The sequence below is a fragment of the Ciconia boyciana genome, chromosome 10, assembly GCF_034638445.1.
Source record: "Ciconia boyciana chromosome 10, ASM3463844v1, whole genome shotgun sequence".
Lineage (NCBI taxonomy): Eukaryota > Metazoa > Chordata > Aves > Ciconiiformes > Ciconiidae > Ciconia > Ciconia boyciana.
The window spans coordinates 9,968,005-9,992,872 of record NC_132943.1 but is presented as its reverse complement, the minus strand read 5'-3'; the positions used below and the strand labels follow the sequence as shown (position 1 = coordinate 9,992,872).

Here is a 24,868-nt window from a genome sequence, read left to right as displayed (position 1 = left end):
ACAATATTCAGTTGTGCTGTAAGTGGAAGAAATATCTGAACAGGTTAGCAAGAGTAGAGATACCCCTTGCACCAAATTCTTTAGTCTAACTAGAATCAAGAGGCTGCATCTGCAAATACTTTTGCAATATCTGAGTTTAACTCATACATAAAAATTTCAGTAAAACCAATTAATCTGTGTCTGATGCTCACCCTTCTATACACTTTTATATAAAAATACCTGTATTTGTAGGACAGTGTGAGAAATATTAAAAACATTAAAAGCATACCACATTTCCACACAGACAACCCACATTTCAGATAACACACTTTTTAAACATACCAGTCCTGACAAAAGCATTCTTACAGAAGCCATGTCCTCATGCCACCTTCATATTCAGGTAAATTGATCAAAATTGGACGTGAGATGCTGGGGTAGAAAAAGTAGGGGAATGAAACAGAGAGCTATGGGGAAAGGAGGAGACAGGGTGTGGGTTCCACAGATCTGGGATAACATATTTCCTGAGCACATGCACAATCCTACTGCTGAGACACAAGACTTGTTTGATTTCTTTTGCAGGTAACTAAAGGCTATATACGTGAAACGTAGTAAATGTGAGCACATAGTGGCTGTCTCGCAGAGAAACAGCCAGTGCATACTGAGAAGAATTAGCCTTTTCACGTAGCCTCCGCACACCGAGTCCATGCTCAGCGTGTGCACACAGCTTGTGGTTTGTTCGTGTGCATTTGGCTCAAATGGGGAAGAACATCTCATTGAATTCAACTGGATTAGGACCTCATTTACTGTGTTGGGTTACGAAAAGCATCAGTATTGTCAGGTGAGCTTTTATTAAGTAATGGGAGTAATTTATAAAATCACAATCTAGAAGGCCCAGCCAATAGAAGACTTTAAAATGTTGCTCCACTATAGAAAACGGGATTTTCAAAACCTTGTTTGGCTTCTTCTCTTACTTTTTTTGTTGTTTTGTATGGTCTTATTGTAGTGCACATAGTAGCCTCCATACATATACACCGTACCTATACTATACATATGTACTCCATATGTACTATAAATACCACAAAGCAAAGCCATACTTTGTGGTGACACTGGCACCCAAACAAGATATCACTGCACATTAGAATTGTATTAAACTTATTGAAAAATAGTTAAACATTGCTAATAAAACAAGATAAATACTAAACATTAAAAGACAGAGACTTTCCAGTGTTCCATAAAACCACACCTTTCAGACAAATTAATTATTTGCATCATAAAAAAAAAGCTAACTGTGAAAGAAAGTATTCCAGAAGAAAGTAATGAGTAAAAAGCTTCAGGTGATTTTTGATTACATTAAAAACAATTCCCATTCTTCATAAAATATGCAGAACTTTGCATCTTAAATAGTATAGTTACGTTCAAAAAATTACTTTCTTTTTAATCTTGTAAGAAATGAAACCTTAATTGGGTGGGAAGGTATTTGGACTATATCCAGAAAGAAAAAAACTACAGCTATTCTCATGTAAGTGGCACAGCATCTGTCAAGAGTTTTCACATACCTTCAGGAAGATATCTCAAATTAAGTCAATATTGTACTTGATTTCAGTGATCAGAGTTAACAGTCTGCAAACCCAAACTGGCTGCCTTGTTTATTTCATAGTTTCAATTTCTATTGCTGTAATTCACCTTCGCAAATAAATGGATGTATGAGGGGTTCGCCCTCTGAATAAATAATAAAATTTAACTTGTCAGGAGCTTCCTTTGCCTTGAATGACAAACATTTCATTTCTTTGTGATGCTCTTGAAGCTAAATCCTGTTGCAAGAGACTTAATGAGCAGCCCTGGAATAAAAACTAATGATGTGTTCCAGCTACGTGGCCACTTTGATGAACATTAGACTTATATCTGAGACCAGATGGAAGAAAAGGAAGATGCACTATACAAAATATGTCTTCATTTGAGGAGTAAAGTATTACTCAGTGGCATTATACATTGTTAATAAATTTTCTTTATCTGAAACTATAATTTAATATTTATGTATCTAATTTACATGTGACAAAGTAGCATATTCTAAAATTAGAGTGTAACCAGCAAACTATTAACTACTATAAACAATACCAAAACAGAACTCAAACATATTTTAAGGAAACAATAGATACATTTTGGACTGGGGAAAGATTTCAATTGCAGATATTGTTTTAAATACAGCTGTTAATTACATATTGAAAAAAAATCTTCAAGCTCAGAAAGATTTTCTGCTTAGGGAGTCCTGGGTATATACATAAAGACCAAGAGTACACTACCAAAAAGTCCCTTATTGGTTACTCGTAGGTACAGGAATAATAGTAAATGCTGAAATTGGGAAAAAAAATAATTTTCAATATCAATGTTATATGATGCACTAGACAATATATCCCCTTTGAGCAGAAACTAGAGAAAATATCGTGCCCTTTATTATCTCTGTGGTTTCTTATGTGTAATAGACAGCGAGAGAATTGCACTTATTGTAACATTACAGTAAAGTGTTAGATTGCAGCTCACCTTTTAAAATATTAGTGGCCATAATACTTATGATAGGTTGTGCATTACGCAAAGATGAATAAAGATGTGCATTTAAATTAAAAAACGAGCAACCACTTACAGAACCAACAGTGAGGCTTAACATAACAAACATGCACTAACCCTACACTTATGCAAAACTAAGTTCTCCCAGGAAACTGTAACCAACTGTTGACCTTCCACAAAGGTAAAGGTTTTGTCCCTTGGTAATATGTTTGGACTTTGTAGTCGAATTCCAGTTTATTAGCTCATTGTCTGTAAATGTGCTGTTCCACTGTGATATCCTTTAGCTGCCCTTGAGCTTCTGCAGAATCTGCAATCTTACAGTCACTTTTATTTAAGGTTTTATTGAGCCGCAAAGTAAGTCCCCTTCAGTACTACACAAATAGGCTTCCTTATTCATCCTCTTCAGGTTCCTGTGGTAAAATTGGTGTCTCCTCCTTTAAACAAGCACTAAAAAACCCAAGGATTGTGCTGTAAAGGTGATATTTGCTCTTCTCAGAAGCAATGTTATGACCTTCATCCGGGTAGATCTAGCAGAGGAGAAAGGAAAAAAGTAAATAGTTTTTTAAGGGCTTTTCAAATATTTAGGGCTCTAATTTTCTTTCTCTGATCTTCAAAATGTTTTAGATGACAACAGGATGATAACATTAGTTTTATGGCATCAAGGAAAGCTAATAAAACTCAGAGTAAAACTCATTCTCTTGGAATTTGAACTTACATAAAACAACCACTGCAGTGGGATCTGCAGAAGTGAAAAAATTTATATTCTCAGTCATTGTGCTTACAACAGTTTACTTAGCTGGCATTTTCAATAGTGTCTAGGCATCCAAATCCCATTAACGTCAATGAGGATTAATTACCTCATGCTTTTAGGGACCTCTCAATATCCCAGCTTCTAAGTGTTCAGCAAAAAACCTTTTTATTCATATTTTTAACTATCTTCCTATCTTATCTAAAGCCCATCATCTCTCTCTCTTAGGGTGGATGTGGGCATTTTTATCTCTTAATTCAAATTCCACCGGAAATTTCCCCCAAGCGAGGCTAAACAAAAATTTGCAGGCTGAAAGAAGAAATCCAGGCCACAGGGTTTAGGACAAGAGACTTGCGGTGGCCTGTGGCAAAAAGCTTCAGCTGCTTCCTCAAACTCAGGTTATGAAAAGGTTGCATGAGCATGGTTTGATGGGGGTCTTCTGAGAGACCTCTGTCATTCCTGCTTCTTCCTCTCTCTACAGGCCCTCACATCACCTCAGCTGAAATCACAGGGACAGCTGGAACATATCCTACCCCACTCAGATTTCACACATAAAGCCCTTTTCCCTTCATAAGTGATGCTGGCCCCCTTGTCACGACCTCCCCCCTGAGGCGAGCTCACACACTTCAGTGGAAACTACAGGTTCACCTAAGGTTCAGCAAGGTCGTTTGCAACGTGTAACATCAGAGATATTTGGAGGAGTGGCCCAAAATCAAATCATCTAAGATATTCAAGAAGGTTTAATGCAATCAGAACCCTTGGCCAGCAACATCCACGTACTCCGCGGTGGGTCCCATGCAAGTCCGTACGTCAGCAGCACGCCCTGTCCTGCTCTCCCCAGCCTGTCCCTCGCAGCACCCTCCCCCTCCGTACGGCTATGGAGAGAGGGAACAGCGCTCTCACCTTTTGGCTGCCTTCTAGTAAATGTAAATGTTGAAAATAACGGGAAATTAGTTTCATGTGACCCAATGCTTTTTTAGGTAAAAAGGGACTAAAGTGGTGATATCTCCATATTACGAAGAGTGCATATAGACTCTAAAGCACTTTGTATAGTGTTGGAGGATAAACAGGTGGAGAAAAGAAAGATAAGAGAGAGGAGAAAGAACCCAGAAGAACGACAAGAAGATATGGTTCTTGACATCCATACTAACAGTAACGAAAATGGGATTAAACAGCGTTCTAACTGCAAATTGAGGTAATACCAGTGCTTTGTGGTAGGGAGGGTCCTTCTCAGGGAAGAAATAGCAATATGAGGTTAAATGGTGAACTATGTTTATAGGCAATGTCACAGCTGCACATACCTGCATAGTGTAATTAACTCCAGCTTTTATTAGATGTTTAATTAGTTCTGCCGAATGCTGGAAGTGGACTTTAGCTGCAAGACAGCAACATTTGGATATTATTAGAAAAAGCTACGTTAATATGAAATACTTATCTGTTAAACAGCTTTGACTGAAAACATTTCCAACCTCTGCAGTTACCGGCTCTGAAGTTGACTGTCTTTCTCATCAGAAGCGCACAGCCCCACCAGTAACAGCGATGCAGGATGTAACAGCGGCAGCTTTGGAGAAGGAGCTGGAGGCTCCAAGGGAAGCCATGCTTTCCAGGCACTGCGTGAGGACCCATCTCTACCCTTGATTTACACACACTGTGATAGCTTAGAGGTGTGTAAAACCATTGTGTTTGAACATCATGACAGTTTATAATTGTGTTAAAGGAAAGCACATTGTATTTTCTACTGCTTGCACAGGGTTACTACAGCCCGCGCTTCTCTAGGTAATGGACTTTCTGCAACATATCGGTAACTTAATCTTTGCATGGTAAAAACAGGCAACTTTATTACCATGTCCTAACCCTGCAGAGCTTAGGCTGCAAGTGGGCTGGGAGGTATCACTAGATGTGATATTAAGCAAGGGCAGCAGGCAATCAGAGTCCTAGTCTTGAACGCACTGTATTGCTCAGACATCTATCAGAGTCCCAATTCCCTCTAGCGCTGAGTTCAGAGGGGTAGAAATTGCTGCTGCCTTTTACAATCAGCACAGTCTGAGACCCTCATGCCTGCTCAGTCACGCAGTGTATCTCCTCTGTCCCTCTCCCCCCCTGCACTGGGAAGAAACACTAGACAGTGTCTGCACCCCTCTGATTGCACTTGGGATCCATAACACGGCTTTGACAGGTCGCACTAGGGTGACAGGCTGGCGGGTGCCATCCTCGCTGTGCCAACTGTGCGTGTGGGCACTCTCACCTCAGCCCTTGTCAGTGCAAGGTACTTATCCCTCCAGACTGAGGAGTAAGAAACCTTGTGTTACCCCACATTCACCAGGAAAATGCCAGGGAAAGAAGTATGCATGTGAACCTGTAGAGAGGAGCTTGTTGCAGCACTGTAATTTGTGTCTGCATCAAAGCTCGTTCTTTAGACCTACATCAGTTAAGAAAGTTCAGAAAAATATACTGCAGTTAAATTTAAATCTGTAATTACATATTATCTCGATTGACACATCTTATGATTCCATTTAAAGTGCTAGATCTTACTCTGTTTTACCCATTCTCTGTCTTAAACTACTGCTAAAAATATTGGTGCTATTAAAAGGTTCCCTATAGCTTCAGCTTCAGATGCTTTGGCACTACCTTGTAATTAATTAGCTGAAAAGTTTAATTTCTCATTTGGTGCTGTACTTCACCAACTGTACTGATAATTCTTTCTTCAATTGCAGAATCTCTTTGAATTTAAAATACCATTAAAAATGTATGTTGTTCTATTAATAATTCATATAATACCTTTCACTAGCAAGACGGTGGTCCACAAGATTTAAACAAATTAGAACATACAGCACCTAAAAGGTACAAATATTCAGCAAAGAAAAGCGTCATCAGTTTAGAGTTAGAAGTGACAATTGAAATAAAATAAAAAATCCTATTGGAGGGATAATGAAACTAAACGTGTACTTGCTAGGTGTGTGCCTAATCAGTCTTTGAACGGCTGCCTATTCAAACCTCTGACTCAAAATGTAATTGCATCTGTAAATACTTACTATCAGCTGTCCCATGAACTATTAGCAAATTTGCTTCTTTTAAACCATGAAGATTGTGTAATACGCTGGATGCCTAGTAAACAAACACACACAAAGGTGTAACTGAATTGCATTTTAAGAGTAAACCGGTAATTTTAAGTTACTTGTTTATGCTAACTTACCTGGTAGGTATTTTCCTCTTTTGATGGAATACCAAGGTATCTTTCTGCAAAAGCTGATGCTGCGAAAGTAAAACCAAAAACTTGTGAATTCATTGAAATCACTTCTATTTTAAAATCCACCAGTTCTGCCCTAGAGTCAGGAGAAGCTATTTAAACCATGAAGTCAACAAAGAGATGTTAATTTAAAACCAGAATGTACCATTTAAAACTATTTTTAAATGGTTAAAAAAAACCCCAACAACAAAAAACCAAACAACAACAACCAAAACAAACAAACAAACAAAACCAAACCAAACCAAAAAAAAACCAAAAACCAAAGAAAAGACTAACAGACCACTAAAGTAGCCTGGTCTGATTTCCTGTGTATCACAGTCCACAGTCCATAGCCTGTGCCCAAAAATTCACATACAGAACCAAACATCCTCTGATTAAATGACGACATGGTTGGAATTCACCACTAACCTTCAAAGGTTCATTCCTATTATAACTCCTGATTCAGGCTGATATACCTAAAGGATTCTTAGGAAATGGCGTACCTGACTGAATTTCAATGGAAAACGGGAAACACGCCTTTGGAAAAATCAGTGGTGTTAATAATATTGTACCTGTTGCATGTTTTGGTAAACTGTGCCAGTGTTAGCTGCCCTTTCATTTAAAAGAGAGAACGAGACAGTGAGGTGAAAACTAGTTGATATTGCTACATTATCTGCCCTTAGTTAAAATGAATAGTAGCTCCATGAATAAAAGATATTTTGAATAGACTTATCAGACAGGTGTAGGGCAGGGAATACTCACCATACAACTTCATGTCTGTAATTGGTGCCACTACAGCTCCACACTTGAAGAGCCGTTCACTGGATTTCAGGATCATTGATGTAATGTAGCCACCATATCCCTAACAACAGGAATGATATTGAGATTGTTGTTTAGTCATTTCTTTTTAGCAACAATAAAGTTAAAGGACATTGTGCTAATCTGATGGTATCATTTTACAGTATGTATTTATATCTGCAAGAACTGCTTTTAAAGGAAATGCAAACCTACAGTTAAGAGTGAATAAAGATCTCATATGGAGTGGTCGTGATCTTTAAACCATACAATTAATAATAATGAGTGTATTTCAGTTTAAGCTCCATAATTCCATCATGGCAGACTAGCCTATAGTTAGTAAAAGATTTGAAAATTACAGAAAAATACCCCAAAACAAAAACCAAAGGTACGGCTTTTGGGAACACAGCCTAGACAGGACGATTTGTACTCAGTTTTTAATATATTTAATGTAGATATTTCCTAATTACCAGGATACACTGAGCATTTTGCTGACAGGACAGACAGTATGGGTATGGGGGAAACCTGTGAGCTGATTGCAGTATGGCCTCCCCCTGCCACTTAAACCTTCACAGATTGAATCCTATTGCTATTAAAGAGGTTTCTGCCACAGCATTGTCGAATAGCCCCCAGAGAGGTACAGATCCTGCACTGGTTTGCAGAAATAAAAGCTGTCTGTAGCCACATTGCGCTACATTATGCTAATCTCTGGATGCACTTTCTGGCCACAGGAGCACCCATCAGGCGGCTGTGTCACAACGCAGGGAGCACAGACGGCATGAAGAAGCTGGGAGAGATGGGGCAGAAGGGGGGGAGCTCTCTCCTTGCCTTACCACATTTATCTGTCCTTATGGCACATCTTTTCATCATCTCCTCTGCAAAGTCTATAATACACCTCCCTGGGAAGAGCTGTGACACAAACGAGAGTCACGAAAGCTTTGCTTTGCATGAAAACATGAAAGCTTTAACTTGAGACCACAGATTCCTTTGGAATGACACTGGCAATCCGTATCTGTACAGCTATAATCATCCTAGACCCACAGAAAATGAAATTCTGAATTGTGGAGTCTGGGATCAATGATTTTCTCATATATTATAGGCTCTTCAAATTTCTCTATTTGCCACCTTTGTTTTCCCTTCATCAGTCCTGGAAAATTGATTTTTGCAGGTATTTTGTTGTTGTTGTTGTTGTTTTGTGTTTGGCACAACACACTTCAGGAAGAAGAAATTATCCCATGACAGGGAAAAGAAAAATTTAAAACACCAGCCAACCCAGAAAAAGAATATTGTGTGTCAAATGCTCACTGAGTTTTCTCATGGACTTTTTTGAATCCTGTCTGCTCCTGTTCTTCATGTCTAAATATTTAATGAATAGATGATTTCTGTAGAAGAACGGGAATATTTGAAAATCCTTTAACCTTAGTTAAGAAAAATAAGCAGAGAGGAATGTTTTTTGGAATCAACCTATAGTAAATGCGAATGGACACACCAAAGGAAATACAGAATAAGAGCTCATTTTCAAGAGAGCGCGAGGAACTGAGTTATCCCTTTCTCATAGAAATTCCAGCCCAGGAGGCCAAGAGCTGCCCAGAATTGTCCATGCACAGAAGTAGATTTCACCTAAGAAAGAAATTCGGAGTGGGTGCTGATAACTTGTATAATTCAAAGTATTTAAGAGAATAGCAACTTTCCTCTGCCTCTGGGTCTCTACTTTTGCTTTTGTTTAATATTCTGTTTGTGTCTTTCCCAGTAGCTCCACAGCACAATTTTAATCCTAGGATAGCTATTGCCAGGTTATTTATTATTTATGCCTTGTATTCATTAAGAGCTTGGTTTAGTTCTCCTGGGAATTTCTTTCCTTTGTGCTTGTGCTCTTGCTTCCAGCCAGGCTTTCCAGGACAAAAACGTTACACAGCGAGATCACATTTTTAGAAGCACTTCGCGATGACAATGCAGAAAATAGTTCATATGTTCTGATGCAAGGACATACGGTGCCTCACTCATCGGCTGGATTTCTGTGGTTACAACCTAATTGCCCTATTTTCAAGAAGCTGGTTGGCTGTGAAGTTGCAACTTATTTTCAAGCTCTCTTTCTACTTCCATGACAAAAATGCAAACTACCTGGAAACACAATGCACTGTGTAACAGCTCAGAAAGGCCCTTGGATCACGCATCGCTTGGGCTTGTACCCCTCACAGAGATAAGCAAGGTGGCATTGGCAGATTGCCTGGCAGTCAGAAGTAGGTATTTTCCACACTGTGGCCTTCTGGACAGTCTTGTTACTCTTGTGCCTAGTTTACAGTACTGATTGTGACAAGAATTTTATTTCTGTGTAGTTCTAAAACCTCTTAAAGAGCTCCATGACAGTGTGCACAAGCCCAGCTTTATGAGATCAGCATTAAGCAACCCCAAAGCCATCTTATTTTCAAGCATAGTGTACATTCTATTTCCATCAGTAAGCCCAATTTAATGCATAGAAATAAAAAAAAAAAAAAGAGAATTTTCCTACCACATTGTTGTACATCATAGAAAGGAAATGAGTTTTAAAGAAGATTTTTAATTGACTCTAAAATAAGCAGAGTGGAGGGAAATACAATTAACCCTAGGAAGCTGTTAAATAGACTTTTTTTTCCTAATTCTAAAACTGACTTTTAATTTCATGAATTTTTGTTTGACAGTAGAAAACAACTCTGAGAGGTTAACTTGGAAGGGGTAAATTTCCCTGAATTCAAAGCAGTGTTGAAGCTTATTGAATTTCCCAGTTTTTGCTCTTTGCTTTCTCACATTTCCACTTTTAATTCCTCAATCTTTCTTTCAGAAAATAAATGCAGGAACACCATCATCTCTAATATTTAGTGAAAGAAAAAAAATTTTGGGGGTAGCCTTTCGCAGCCTATGTAAAACCACGTTTACATATATGGTCTACAGCAAGTGTCTCATCACGTCACTGTTAGGAAACAAGATACTGTTGAATCTCCTACAGAAAACAAGTGGACATTTTCAAGCAGCAATGAAGAGAATTTCTGAAGTCAGAAACAAGTGAGCAATTCAGGGTGCTTAGTGATTTCATTTCAGAAATAACATTTTCAGTCATTTGTGGGAAGAGGATATAGAGAAGTGTAGATGCTTATATGCATGTGTACTTTCATATACATTGGTAACCGGCACTAAAACCTGAATAGAAACGCGTGTGATGATCACCTGGTGGATGGAATCAGCCCTACTTACACATTCTCAGCTGAAAAATCTCTGGTTGCTGCCCTATGAACCAAATGCTGGTTCTGATGCTACTGATATTCTTGCAATGACAGTTTCTTTAGCTCAAGGAGCGTGGCAAGAGCTCAAATCTCTGAGGAAGGTCACTTTCATGTGGAACGCTAATGCTAGTACTTCATTTTCACTACACTTGACAAACATTAACTAGTCCTCAAAATGCTACCATGCAGGAGGTAAATATCAGTATTCTCATCTCGCATTCAGAGATGCGCAGGTTAAATGCCTTGCCCGAGGGCATGCAGCAAGTCAGTAGCAGAGCCGGGATGGGAACTAAGGGGTTTCACAGTGGAACACATGCTGCTCTTACAACTGATGATTGTGGGGTTTGTCTAGGTACTCGATCATGGTTTGTTGTTGCTTTGAGGTCAAAGGCACAAAAACATCTTCATTTTTAAGAAAATACTTTTAAAGAAAAAGGTTGCACATGCTAGTTCATAGAAGAAGCAGCAATTATGTGGTGTTTCTAATTGCTGTTTTTTAATAGACATCAGTAAAATGCTATTTAGTTTCTTACTAAAGGTTAAGCCTTTGCCTTGTTCTATCTCCTGCTAGAGGCAATGACATGCCACACAGTGAAGCCAGCTGACAAAATAGCAACGGCGAGATTTCTAGCAGATGGCGCAAAAAGGAAGTTGTTGACAGTACCACAGGGCTGTAACTCAGCTGACTTCAAGGGTCAGTAAAACATTCAGATATAGAAGTTGTATTAGAAGGGCGTTGTCAATTTAACTGCAGCCCAAATGTAAAAGCGTAAGAAACAAACTTTCACAAAATCTATGCCCATATTAAAATTTCTAATGAAAGCAGATAAATACTTTCTCCTGCAGAATCTGAAACACAAATACTGCAGTACCATAAACCTGAGCTGACTGATCTCAAATAACCATTCTGAAAAAAAATTAATATACAGAACATACAGTAAATTATGGCATTTCCCCCCCATTTTTAATAACTGAAATTGTCTTAGGAAAATAGATAAATATATTTGTTTATGAACTGATATTATTTTCTTAAAGAATCATGATGATACATCCTGCTATTTTGCGCATTACCTTTCCAAATATACTCAGTCTCTTAGGATCAATGAAGGGCTGTTTCAGTAGTGATCTGCAAGAAAAAAAGGGTTTTTTTTAACTTCAGTAAAGTAAAATGGTGAATTTTACTTGTTGAATCTAGTATGTAAAGAAAATTATCTGTACAGTAAAGAATTGTCATACATGCAGATCAGGTAGAAGAAAAAATTACACCAATAAAAGTATTATTGCACTAGGAAATGTGATGTGCTTTCTAATTCCTTCTCTATATGGCAAACAGTTGGTGTTGGACTCATCTCACCTAACTTGAGGTATCCGAATTTGAACATCTTGTCTAAATTGCCCGTTTACATCTGTTCTTCAGTTAGAGGAGAGGAGAGCCACCCTCAAACAGCCATTCTTCCCACCCATATTGGAAACCTCTCTCAGGCTGGGGAATCACCCTCCAGAAATGCCAGGATTTTCCAGTGACCAGAGCTTAAATGACTGGCTTTGACCAGGTGCCTGGTTTTTAGACAGCTAAAGGAAGGTAAGATGAATGCAACTTCTTGAGTCTAGATAATTATCCAAATAATTAATTCTCTCATCAAGGCTATTAATCAGCAGTGGTGAATTCTATACAGAAAAGACAGAACAACCTGAGGGCAAAATCCAACTGCTTTTGAGGAGATGAAACCAGTTGCAGTACCTCCTCTCAGCCAAGGGCACCCTCCCTTTTTCCCACACACTGCATCCAAAAAGAGGCCAGATGTAATTTAGCCTAAAACATCTTAGTATTTCAGCAGAGAGCTCAGATCTCACAGCACAGCGTATGGCCTGCTTCTGATGGCCCTTTCGCAAGGGTCACCTGGATGCATGCAAGATGAATTGCTTTGCTCAACACAGCCCATGCCTGACCAACAAGAATGCTAGGAGCCCTATTGCCCAGATATGTCATGCCAGAGATAGATACCTACTCATGCAATGGTTGAAGTATCAACCCTTTTCCAAAGAAGAAAAAAAAAAAATCTGGCTTAAAATCTGTTTTTCTTTGAGAATCCCTAGAACAAGTCCATCCAGACCTTGATATTAGCCATTGTGACACATGCACCCTTAGTAGAGTGTTGTCAAAGCCATATGGGATTACTCCACAGAGGGAAATGACTTTCTGCAGCTGGTGGATTTCTATCAGTCTAAGAATGATAATGCAAATGAGAAATAACAGGCATTTGCCCAAATTTTGCTCTCATTTACACCATCATAACTCCATTTGCTTTGTCCGATTACTCCAGAACTCTGTGGTGGAAATGAGAGCAGCATCCTATTGTATAGGCCTAAAATATTGTAACACAAATGCATTAACACGTGTGCTGCAAGAAGTTTTCCTAAGGAATACAGAGAAACACGAATTAGCTCAGATGGCATATTTAGATTGCACACAGAAGGACAGCTTTATCAAAGAGAAGCACCAACACAAAAAGCAAACACATCTTTGACATTTAATTTGCTGTTTGTAATGAAAAGATTATTGTTTCAAAATCTGCAACTGCATTAAAAATAAACATTAACGTTATTCACTATGCAAAGAAAACATTCTGGGCAGTTTCAGTTAAAAATGCTTGTTCATCAAGGTGGAAGCAGGATGAAAGAGAAGAAAAGTCTGCACATACGTACTCTATGGCTGCTACTTGGTCCTTCACTTCCAATGATCCTAAGCATCGGTGGACCTCCTGTAGAATCTTAAGGCCTTGAAATCCACTCCCTCTGCCATCAAATCGAGCTACGATGACATTATCAGAGTTGACAAGCACTGAGTCCCAGTCAATGTGAAACTTATCTGTAACCAACTGGCTGCCTGGAGCTTCATCACTGCAAATACCAACACACCAGACACAAACGAAGACTGTATTGACCATGTGATGCACTTTGCTGTTCTCCAATATTTTATTTAACCTAGATGGCAGAGTTCAGTCGGTTATGCAATCCTGTTGAATTATTGGCACTTCCATCGATACCATCACATTAGCTAGTGCTGATATCCCTTCAGTAGTAGTAAGCAAAATAATTTCTTTAACTTTATAACCACTATGTTGCAGTGTTGCCAGTACTTAAATATTCTTTATAGAAAGAAACAGAAAACTAAGCACGTAGTGCTGCTTACAGGTTAATACAGTGAACATAAAAAATAACATAATCACTAATGGCTAGCTGAGTTCTGAGAAGGTTCATGTAGAATTTGTTAAGTCACACTGAACAGACAAAAAGGAAAATTCATTCAGTACCCCGATTACGATTTTGTAGGATATATAATATTATTAAGAAGGATGTCATCTTAGAAAACAAAAATAATTGCATTATTGTATCCTTGAATGGATTTTTTGAAATAGGGTACAAAGAAGACTAAAGTACACGCTGGAGAAAATTATATTTTCTCCATCCAAATTCATAGCAAGAAATGGATGCAGGCAGGAGTGATAAGTTTATTTTATGACTAAAAAAAAGGTGGTTTACAGCAGAAAAGGTGGAATAGAATGGGAGAATGCAGTTTCTAGAAGAACAATAAGCATCTTCCATTGAAGCCAAATATACTATTTTCCCTCCAAAGAAAATAAAATGTCAGTTTTAAAAGGGAAGCTTGTCATTATTTTTCTCCCAAGATAAACACAGAATAAGTGAGCAGGCTACCATGAAGTTGTACAAAATGCAAAATACTTCCATGCAGGCTGCATCCGCCAGTTGAATGCAAATTAAAATGTAAAAGTGTCTGTGCTGGCTGTATGGAAATTAGATTGGACAGGGTCTGTGGGAATACCCTGTCTTAGGTGAAAGAAAGATGAAGACGGAAATTATTATTTTGCCAAAGAGACTTATATAAATCTGGGGGGTGAAAAGAGAGATAAAAATCTCCTACAATAACTAGTCTTGTATGTACAATACTGTGCTGATTCAATATCTGGTTTTGGCTGTGGATAACATAGACCATCTTCAAGGTAATCGCTCTGTTAATTAGCAAGCATATGATGAATACATATGTTCTCAAATTCAGTCAGACCTACCTATGTAGTTGCTATATCATGCACTGAAATCAGGATTACTTGGTTATAGACTCAGTCACAATACGTTATGCTTGATTCACCATTACCTTGTGCATCAAGGTTATACTTGGCTTTATAAAAAGAAAGGAAGGGCATTTTTTTGTTTGCTTAACCAGTTCAGGTGTGATTACATGAGCTGCTAACAATGCAGAGCAATGAATTTGGAAATACTCATTGTCAAGTGAACTCTGCAGAAAACACACGTTTCAGAAGTATATTATCATTATTACTAACAATAAGAGCAGGAGCAGAACCATTTATGCTTATTGTACAGAGCAGGGTTTTCAGAAGCACTCTACATTGACATAAATGTTTTCACAGACCTTTTACCACTACTTCCAACAGTAGCAGCCTCAGACCAGTTACAGGAGTTTTTTTAAAGTTTTTCCAACTTTCCACAATAATATGTCAGAAATGCCCTTGTCTGGCTAGGTATCTTTCCAACAGTTTAATGCACTGCACACAAGTGAAAATATGAGTCAGCTTGCTTCCCTCCCACCTAACATAAGAACAAAACAAATACAGTGTTCGCATTTGTTTTATACATGTTATATATCTAGGTTATATATACGTGTGTGTGTACATATATATGCTATTTAGCTAGACACTTGGGAATAGGGGAAGAACCATTACATTTCTAAGCCTTTCTCTATACCAGAAAGTGCTTAAGACCAAAAAGGGTTTTAAATGAAAGATGATACCCTCAGATAATTTTGTCTATTAAGAAAGGAACAACAGACAGAACCTCAGCAAGATTCTCAGTGGGCGAGAACTGACTGATGTTTTCCCAAGCTCCTTCTCTGGAGGGCATAGCTGGGCTACTTTTAGGCTCAGACTTTAAACACTATACATCTTCCACTCCTGCACGATGAGTTGTTTGATGTATTGCTTTTGGAAGCAATTTTCCAGTGGCTAATTTATTTCAAGAATGTCCATATAAGTAGTCAGTGACAGGCATTTAAAGCCATTTCCATTGAGGTACATGTCAAAATTCCCATTAGCATCAAAAGGTCTCTTTACTCTTCAGCTGCTATTATAAAATGATACTGATTATCTGAGGTGTGCTTCTGTCCTCCACAGAGAGACAGCATCTATTCTATGCACCATTTAGGCCCCACTTTTAACCTTTTAAATGGGGATTCTGCAAGGTATTAATCCTTTATGCAAGTTTGAACATCACCCTGAGCGCTCTGTGACAAAGCAAGTTTGTTACTAAAGTGCAATAATAGATGCACAGCCTGATTTGTGAAGTTTGTCCTGGGATTACAGCTATCTCAAAAGTCAGTTTTTGTTTTATGCTCATCACTACTTACAACTACAACCTAATTACTACAACCTAATTATAATTAATTACTGTTCAGTGGTACTCTCTTCATAGAATTATTTCTTGACCCCACTAGTAAGCCTGAAAGAAAGTCCATGACATTTATGCTTGGGTGTGATACAAACACAGAAGTCTTCTTTCCACCTGACTATGGATGGCCATAAGGGAACCATAGACTAGCAAAAGCACTACAGCAAAATTGAAGCCAGCACCAAAAGGGCTATGCGAAGCTACAGACTCTTCAACAACCCTCAAGGGTTCCTTAAGGAGCATCATCTCTGGTGTCAAACAACAAGAGCAGAATGATTCAAATGAAGACTATGCCTAATTCTTCCTGATTCCCTTTTTTTTCCTTGTAAGTGACAGCACTTGCACTTTCCCCTTTTTATGTTTATTCCTAACTTTCAATGTTCAGAGCTGTCTAGTGTGTGTCTTCAACAGCGACTACACTCGGATTATGAGTCCACCGTGGCAGCGCAACTGCTGACGACTTGGGCATACTGCCGAAGTTCACCATTGAGGTACCATTTAAATAGACAGAAGCCATCAATAAGATACCAATATAATTGACCTTAGTGGGTAATTTGTATGCTTCTTGCAAGGCAGTCACATACATCTCAGACTGTCTTGAAAAAGGGGCAGCTCATCCTAAGTTCATATATTGCTGAAAAGAGAAGAATCTATTCTTTCAGATTCTATAACCAAAAGCTTAAACTAAAGTCTCTGCTCCTGACTTGAGTTACAGCCTAGAAGGAATAATATAGTGTTACCAGAGAGGCTGTTGCTTGTGTACCCTGAGCAATACTCCTCTGCCACACTGCTATCATGACAGCAGCAAAATTTGTTCCAGGTTTTGCACCATTTAAAAACTAAGTGTCAAGATTTCAAATAGGAATTTCAGAAGTTAGAGGGCTGACCAAGCAGCGGGGGAAACAATTTTAAAAGATACACGGCAAATAACTGCTGTCATCACTGCTTAATTTTCAGTACATCTCTTTCTATTTCTGCAAAACAGTGGATTTGATGCAGCATATGGAAAAGGTATCTTGAGAGTAAATACGTGAGAACAACTACAACTCAGAGGATAAAAACTATGCAAAGAAATATCACTCATAAAAGTCATCTTTTGCTTATGGTGAAACTGAGTGGGGAAATAAGACCATTTTGCAAAACTGGTGGAATAGAAAAATCCACTTCATTTTCAGATTTCATGAGCATCTCTTTCACAATCATCAGCTTTCAAGCACACCCATCATTACTGGTCAAAAATCAGGGAACTTGAATAGCCTCAAACACTGAGGACAAAAAAACCCCCAATGTTTTCTCTCTGTTCATATACCCTGTTTAGATATAGCAGACTGAAACTACAAACAGATAGTGTGTTTACAACTCCTCCCTGCAGATATGGCCAAACAAATTAAAACACATCACCAGAAGTGGTTCCATTACTATGGTAGAATCATGTGATAGGTGGGACGGAAGTAGACAGCATAGTACAAAAAATAAAATTGTTATTCTTAAAATATCTTTCTGAAACCCTTGAGGCTTTGAAAATGCACTTTTGAGAACAAGAGATGTAACACTGTCCTGTGTCATCAGAAAAGGAAGTGGAATTTTGAATCTCCTCTTGTCTTTTTCTAAGGAAGATTAAATGAGCATTTTATTCACATAGTATGATATGTACTGCTGCGGGGAAAGTGGGAGTAGGGGAGGTTGAAAGAAGATGGATCTTAACGATTCCCCAAGCCTTTTTTGGGGACAAGACTGAAGAGAAAGGGAGCGAGCAGATCCATCACTGCCCGTTGCACCAGGACCGCTACTGCTAACGAAACAGCTCGAGTGAGCCTCCAGTCTATCCCTCTTTTAGCCTAAGCTAAATGAATTCTCCCTCTAGGCCTTGAGAAATATTACAAAGTTCAAAGAATGGGGAAGAAAATCTAAAAGAGTAAAAACGAAAAGACTCTCCATCAAATACTTTGATGTAATAGAAACACAATATAGCACTAAAATATTGCCAGAGGCAGGATGAATACAGGCATGAAATGGACGCCTTGCAAAGCAATTAGTGAATCATTCACACGACTTGCGGATCCCCAAAAAAGTAAACTTTGCAGCTGTTTTGCAGAGGAAGAACTGGCCAAACAAAAAAGTCTTCAGGGATGTCCCCCTTGCAAGCATATTGCAATCAAAGTAGTGGAATCCACCACGTATCTTTGCACTTCACCACATAGCCAAGCATTGTTCCTTCACTTGCAACAGCTGCCAGTTAAAATGAGTAATATCCTTTACAACAAATGAAAGGTACGCAAGGCAGCTATTAATACGCAAAGCGTTACAGTACCTCAGATCTCAAGTATTTCCCAATACTTGCACTATGCCTCTCTACATTTCTTCTGGTCTTTTAATGAGTTATTCCCCAAGCTGTAAAAAAATCTTCACTTCCAACCCTACTGTCTTATCTTGCTATCAGTCCTGAGAGTGTATTAACTGGAGGCATAAACAGATTTGATTGCCTGTTGCAAGGCCTAAAACTTTCATCATTTCAGTAACAGGTGAAGTGCTTCCTGTTTATTACCAAAATACAAGAAAACAAGTAAACAAACAAACAAACAGAAACCTCTTGGTGACAATTCACTGTTACTTTGGAGAATACCTGTTGGTATTTTTCCCCTCAAATATCAGAACAATCTCTCCACTGATTCAGTTTTACAATATCCACTTACATATTGGACAATTTTAAATGGCGTTAAATAATAAATGCTGACATTTAAGATATATTATCTACAGATTTTGAAGGAATGAAGTTAATTACGTTCAAGAAAAAATAAATAATGATTATCACCTCTCATTTTATTATCCAGATTAAATGCCAGAGTCTTTACTTAATCATTTCCTGTGTGTTACCAAGGAGTGTATCTTCCAACTTTTTAAATGAGTAAGGTGAACCATAATGAGAAAATCAAGGATCTGAAATTTAAACTTTGATCTTAATTATATAGAAAAGAGATGATAATCACTCTTTCAGGCAATTACTGTACACCTCTAATCTATACCTACACTGTATGTATTATATCAGAAGGAAAGGAAACTGAGTGTGAAATGTATTAGTGGTTTAGGAGAACAAATGGAAGAAAGGAGAGTGTTATAATCTGTTTAGCATTTTATGGCCTATGCATCACAATTCTGGAAAGAAAAATAGTGCTAGCCGACATAACTGGTTTCTACATGAGACCTATCTGTTAGATAGTCCAGCCACACAGATGGACATAAATTTTAACATAGCAATACAACGATCTTCTATTTCAACATTGCAGCATGCTTTGCAACTGCTAATGGATGAATCTCCACAAAATCCTTATGATGAAGGTTACAGGATATTACAGCGTCCTTAAGTTGAGCTTGTGTCTACATGGAGCTGTACTGAGTTCACACCCAGGTTTCACAGCAGAACCAGAATCCACTGATCCAGGCTCCCTTCCAGGATTCAGCCTTAACACTCAGACACCTGGGTGCCATGAGCTGGAAGTTCAAATTTATCTGCAGGCATCCTTGCATGAACACAGGAGCCTTATTATAGTCATGCATCATGTGAAATGGCTACTAGCTTTCAGTGATTTGAAAAAAATTTACCAAATAATACCAAACTTTCTCCCCTTTATCTATTTCCAAATTCTGTTAACGTAATTGTAACCCTTTTGATCCAGAGAGCACATTAACGCCACACAGAAGCAGTCGCTGCTGACGAAAATTTACAGTAAAATTATGAACCTCAGCCATCAAAATACCGCTTTATTCTGAGCCAGCAAAACCAGCCACCAGCACAAAAATTCTGCAGAGACAAGACCACACAGGCAAACCAGATCCTGGCAAAATGTAAGACAGGGAAGAGGAATCTTCACCAGAGGCTTGGAGTGACTCTGAAGCAATCACTGCAGTCAGAGCCTGTTAGATCTTAGATGCCATATTTACCCTCCAGCTGAGGGGACAAAGCCTATATGCACTTAGAAGCTTATATGCACTTAACTAGGCATTTAATTTGCACTGCAGAGTTATATTAGGTGAATTTCAGGTTTAAATTCACATTCTCTTTTCCTCTCCTTCCCTCCTTCCTTCCTTCTCTCCTTCCTTCCTCCCTCTCTTTTTCTTAAGTCCTTGTCAAACTGCAGTACTACTGAGATAGAAAGCAAAAGCCACTTCATATCTTCTAATACTTCACTTTTCCAGATATAGATCTTCTCTTTATATACATCTAAGTGTACGTTGCCTGGATCAAGTTGCTATATAGAATCTCCTTTCCAAAAAATGGATATGCAATTAAACCAACATTCTTACCAAGGACATTGGTAAGCATTCTTTTTCAAACTTTCAATAGCTGGAATATAATGATAATTGTATCATGGCTGAGAATGTAAGCAAGAATGTAAGTGCAGCTGAACAATATGAAAGGCAGTGCTTGTTATCAGCCACTAACACAATTCCCGTCTAACACTTCTAGCAGTAGGAACAGGGTGTTTCTCAATCAGTCCCAACAGTACCACTCTGGGACTCAGGAAAGTCAAATATCTGGGAAATGATACCATATATACAACTAATCAGTGTGTCCTGTAAAAGCTACATCTTCTTCTTGGACCTGAATACTTCTTTTTTTTTGAAATTAGTACTTCTGATAACGAAAGAAACCTTAAGATGTCAATTTGGAGTTGTGTGGGTCAACAAATCACCCTCTGCACGCATACAGGTTTCCAATCGTCCTTTCTCAAGAGCTAGGCAGAATTTATTAGGCTCAAATAATCATCCCACAAGGGAACCTCCCATAACTTCAGTGACAGTTTTCAGTTTTATATCTCATTTGGGGACGTCTTTAACTCAAAAAGGGTTGCTGGCAACCTTAATTTAAAGTCTGCAAAAAGCTGCTGAAGAAATATAACTTCCTTCTCTTCTATGGAAGAGGGGGGACACAACACATGAAACATTACATAAGCCAGGATAGGTTTCAAATTTTCAGTTTCATACTTTCATTAGTGTATAGAGTTTTCTAGAAATAACTCCTGTTAAAGCTAACATTGAGAATTCAGTACTGCCAAGGTAAGGATTTGACTAAAAAGAAGCAAAGTCTCCATATTATAAATGTAGATACCACAATCTGTATTTATAAGTGGATGAATTTCCTTTTTATCCCACATGCACATCATAAAAAAATACAATAATTATAAAATATATCCATACATTATGACTTGGCCACATTATTCGCTCACCAGGTACTGACAACTTTGGTAAGTTTAAATTCAGACCTTACCTTAATACTGTTCTCAGTTATTTCAACTCTTGATATCTAAAAACATTTCATGATAGTATTTCCTTAGCTTTTTTTTCCTTTTCCTGTCATTTCTGGCCTTGGCCTTCTCCAGGTTTCTGATCCTTCCCTCCTGTCTTCTCTACATTCTACATGGGGTTCTAGGTTCTCATATTCTACCATAACTGTATATAGCAGATTATGCATTTACTAGGATACTTAAGAAGGAAAGCATTACACTGCTAACACCTTTCTGTTTCCTTACTCTCAGAAAAAAGAGTAAGTGCAAGCGTTTGCAACTCCCTGTAATGCTGCTGGTGTCAATTCACAGAGTCAGTTTGCCTTTGGCACACTTAAAAGAGTTACTTAAAATATAATCATGCTTCAAGACCATGCTAGCAAATACTGCAAAAATAAAATAATCCATGTGTCCTGTTTCTCCACAAGAAAAGAAAAACGTGTTCATGAACCACTTAAAACAGAAAGCCTCCACAACTGCAGATAAATAACAACTGAAAAACCTGAGTTTTAAACACAAACTGGACTTAGAAATAAGCAGTTTTATGCCTCTCTGTCCTATTATCTAAGATCTGATCTGAGTAGAGGAATTTGGGATCACTCAGCAGCTCAAGCTTGTAAATTTGCCCTCACATACAACAATAAGGATCTCCGCTGTCACTAAGGGGAGGTCTACTAAGGTGATACAGCTCAGCTAATGTGGTATTTTCATGAAATTAGCAGTGCACTCCTACACCTATGTTGCTGAAATTCACATCAGTTCTTTCCAAATGGGACTGGAAGAAGATCTATAGCTACAGGAAAGCACTCTACACCCATGGCAGACCCATGCTGAGCTCAGGTGGAGAGCAACGAATGATGATGCCCTGAGCTGGCCGTCACCGGTTTTCCTATGTAGGCTGCAGGTATGCTCATGCCTGCTCTCTTCCTCTGCTATACATTCTGTAGACGTGCAACTTAAAGGCTGACTCTCTCTGAAAGAAATACACACACTATTTCATTTTAAAAGAACAACGCAGGTTGCCAGGGAGTACCTCCTTCCTCCCATAGAGGTTTTCTACAAACGTCAACAGACTTTGGATCATGCCTATAATGCCTTCAGCCATTGATCCTTGAAAATAATTTTTTCTTCTTTCCAGTGTTCCTAAAAGCAGTTTTGCTTTATGCATCTTAACTGAGCCCCTCTTAGAAGCTCTACCCATTTCTATCAGGGATAAAAAAGGAAAAAAAAGGAGTACATGGTCGGAATGAGATCCTCTGTGGGTAGGGATCAGTATGGGTCCAGGAAAGACTGCAGAATTACTCATAGCTACAGCATCAGAAGAGCCAGTGCCTCCTGTATATAAAAGTATAACGAAGAAGAGCTAGGTTTGACAAGCTCAAAAAACCCCAGGCAACTCTACCAGATAGCACCTATAACAAAATCTTCCAGAGAACAAGCCTTTTGATTTATCAACTCAAATCCATGAGGCAATTTTCCCACACAAGGTAAAAAACCATTTTCTAATTACAGAGTTAAACATTTTCTATTAAGTACTTTTTTATTATTTTGAGTGATTCTACACAGATACTTACATTATTAATAGAAGGGCATACTGGTTTCGATCCGTGAAATCTTTTGGCAGTGACAACTGTAAAGGGAGTTCTTTTAAGAAAAGAGCAAAACATTAAAGGCTGGTAGTTACATAGATGAAAAACAGTAACATTGTGAGAAAGCTTTTGGTTTGTTAAAATAACAATTTGCCAAATTTACCGTAATCCTCAATGTGAAGCATTTTAATTTCAGTCCTGGAATTCTTTTTCTTAAAAACAGCTTCTTTCAACATAGCATTATTTTCCAAAATATAAAACTCTGTAGAAAACAGGAAGAAAAAGCAAGCTGAAAGGTACAGAGAACCATCACATCAGAGATAAGTCAAGACTCAAAAAAATTAAAGAAAAAGAGACAAACGTGCAATGATAAATCTTGCAAATGAATTCCTTCTGTAAATACTTTTTTTTTTTAATAATGCAACTGCTTTGCAATTCAGGAACTGAGCAATCAGCCTAATTCAAAACATACATCTATTTCATTTTCTGGCTTCAGTAGGCTTTGTTTTCGTTAAGCACCAACAATAAAATTGCTGATGAACAACATGAATACTCATATCCCTGACAAATACTAACAGCAGCTGCTACAGGGAAAGGCTAGTCTGCTGGGCAATACCCTAAGCCTCAAGCAGGAATCCTTTTCAAGCTACATATTCCAAGTCAATATTTAGCCAGCACAGCTCTACTTGATCACTACGTGTCCTTCTCTGTCTTCTGCACTTCAACCAGGAGCAAGACTTCAGTTTGCTTTAAAGCTGCAGACAGATTTGAAGCAATCCTTTTGCACATGAAAGAATGATTAATTAGTTCTTTTTTTTCTTTTCTTTTTTACTCAAATTACCAATCTTGCTTCCAAAATGTAGATTTTTTATTAAACAATAAACCCCCCACTTAGGGCCAAACAGATAATCTAAGGAGAATATTTGTTCTGGGCAGTCAACCAAAATGGTATAATTATAGTCTGAGGATGGAATAATTGAAGTAATCCTTAATCATTCTTTTATGAATTGAAGAGGATAATCTTATCTTACACTGAAACATTAATGGTAAATTATCTCTCTTATTATTTGGTTTCTTGTTGTTACAACAAACAATGTCCCTCTATCCTGACTTGCTTTGTTTTCCTGTAAGATGCTGTAAATAAATGTCTTTTACAATAATTCACTATCAACAATATTTTAGATACAAGTAATAAAGAGCAAAAGTCTACCTTCACAGAACTGAGTAGCTCTACAGAAGTCAATGAATTTATTTTGAGCAGTAATAGCTACCCCTTATCGAGTTGGATAAAACTCCTCCCCTTGGTGCACTATGGCACTCAGCTTTGCAAATACTATCAACAGTGACATTTAAAAAAAAAAAAAAAGGAAGGGAAGTCAAAGTGCAGACATTAATTAACGCTTGATAGCATGATACTATTGATCAGTATGCTACTTCAACATGCAATGTTAGGTCCATTGTTATGGCTGAATAGCGGCTGGCCCATGACAAAAGGGATGCAGACAAGTACAGTTCAGGACTTTTGGATTCTGGGAAAAATTCTGGGAATAATCTATTGAATGAAATTAGAATAGGTAAGGATTGGTTTAGTGGTTTTGAATGGAAAGATGTCCCCCTTCCTCTAATCCACACCATGCTTCATGGTGCCACAGTGGAGTTGGAGGTAGCAGAGTTGTTACCTCTACTGCACCAGAGAAATAACTAAGTGAAGAGAATTCTGCTGTTCAAGGACAGTCTTCCATTACAAAGCACCTCAAGCAGCCAGGAACAGCAACAGATTTGGTGTCAATATACAGAAAGCAATGAGTAAAACTTGAAAATTAGGGGTATTGAATACCCTCCTAAAAAGCCTTTATTCCTGGATTTTCCATCATTGAAAATGTCAGTGGAGTTGCTCTGATTTGAGAAATGTAAGAGAAGGACTAAGTTCATCGTATGTAGGTCAATTT

At 38.1% G+C, this 24,868-nt stretch overlaps 1 protein-coding gene across 1 annotated transcript in view; it reads right to left on the bottom strand.

The window, feature by feature from the left end:
- Positions 1-2,930: 2,930 nt before the first annotated feature.
- DPP10 (dipeptidyl peptidase like 10) overlaps positions 2,931-24,868 on the bottom strand; it is a 564,363-nt gene continuing 542,425 nt past the window's right edge. The window contains exons 18-26 of the mRNA XM_072874221.1: positions 23,083-23,181; positions 22,905-22,974; positions 13,274-13,468; positions 11,639-11,693; positions 7,278-7,377; positions 6,483-6,541; positions 6,322-6,394; positions 4,591-4,664; positions 2,931-3,068 (exon numbers count right to left, since the gene is read on the bottom strand). Coding sequence (XP_072730322.1) covers positions 2,931-3,068; positions 4,591-4,664; positions 6,322-6,394; positions 6,483-6,541; positions 7,278-7,377; positions 11,639-11,693; positions 13,274-13,468; positions 22,905-22,974; positions 23,083-23,181 — 863 coding nt within the window. The remainder of the gene's footprint in view (positions 3,069-4,590; positions 4,665-6,321; positions 6,395-6,482; positions 6,542-7,277; positions 7,378-11,638; positions 11,694-13,273; positions 13,469-22,904; positions 22,975-23,082; positions 23,182-24,868) is intronic.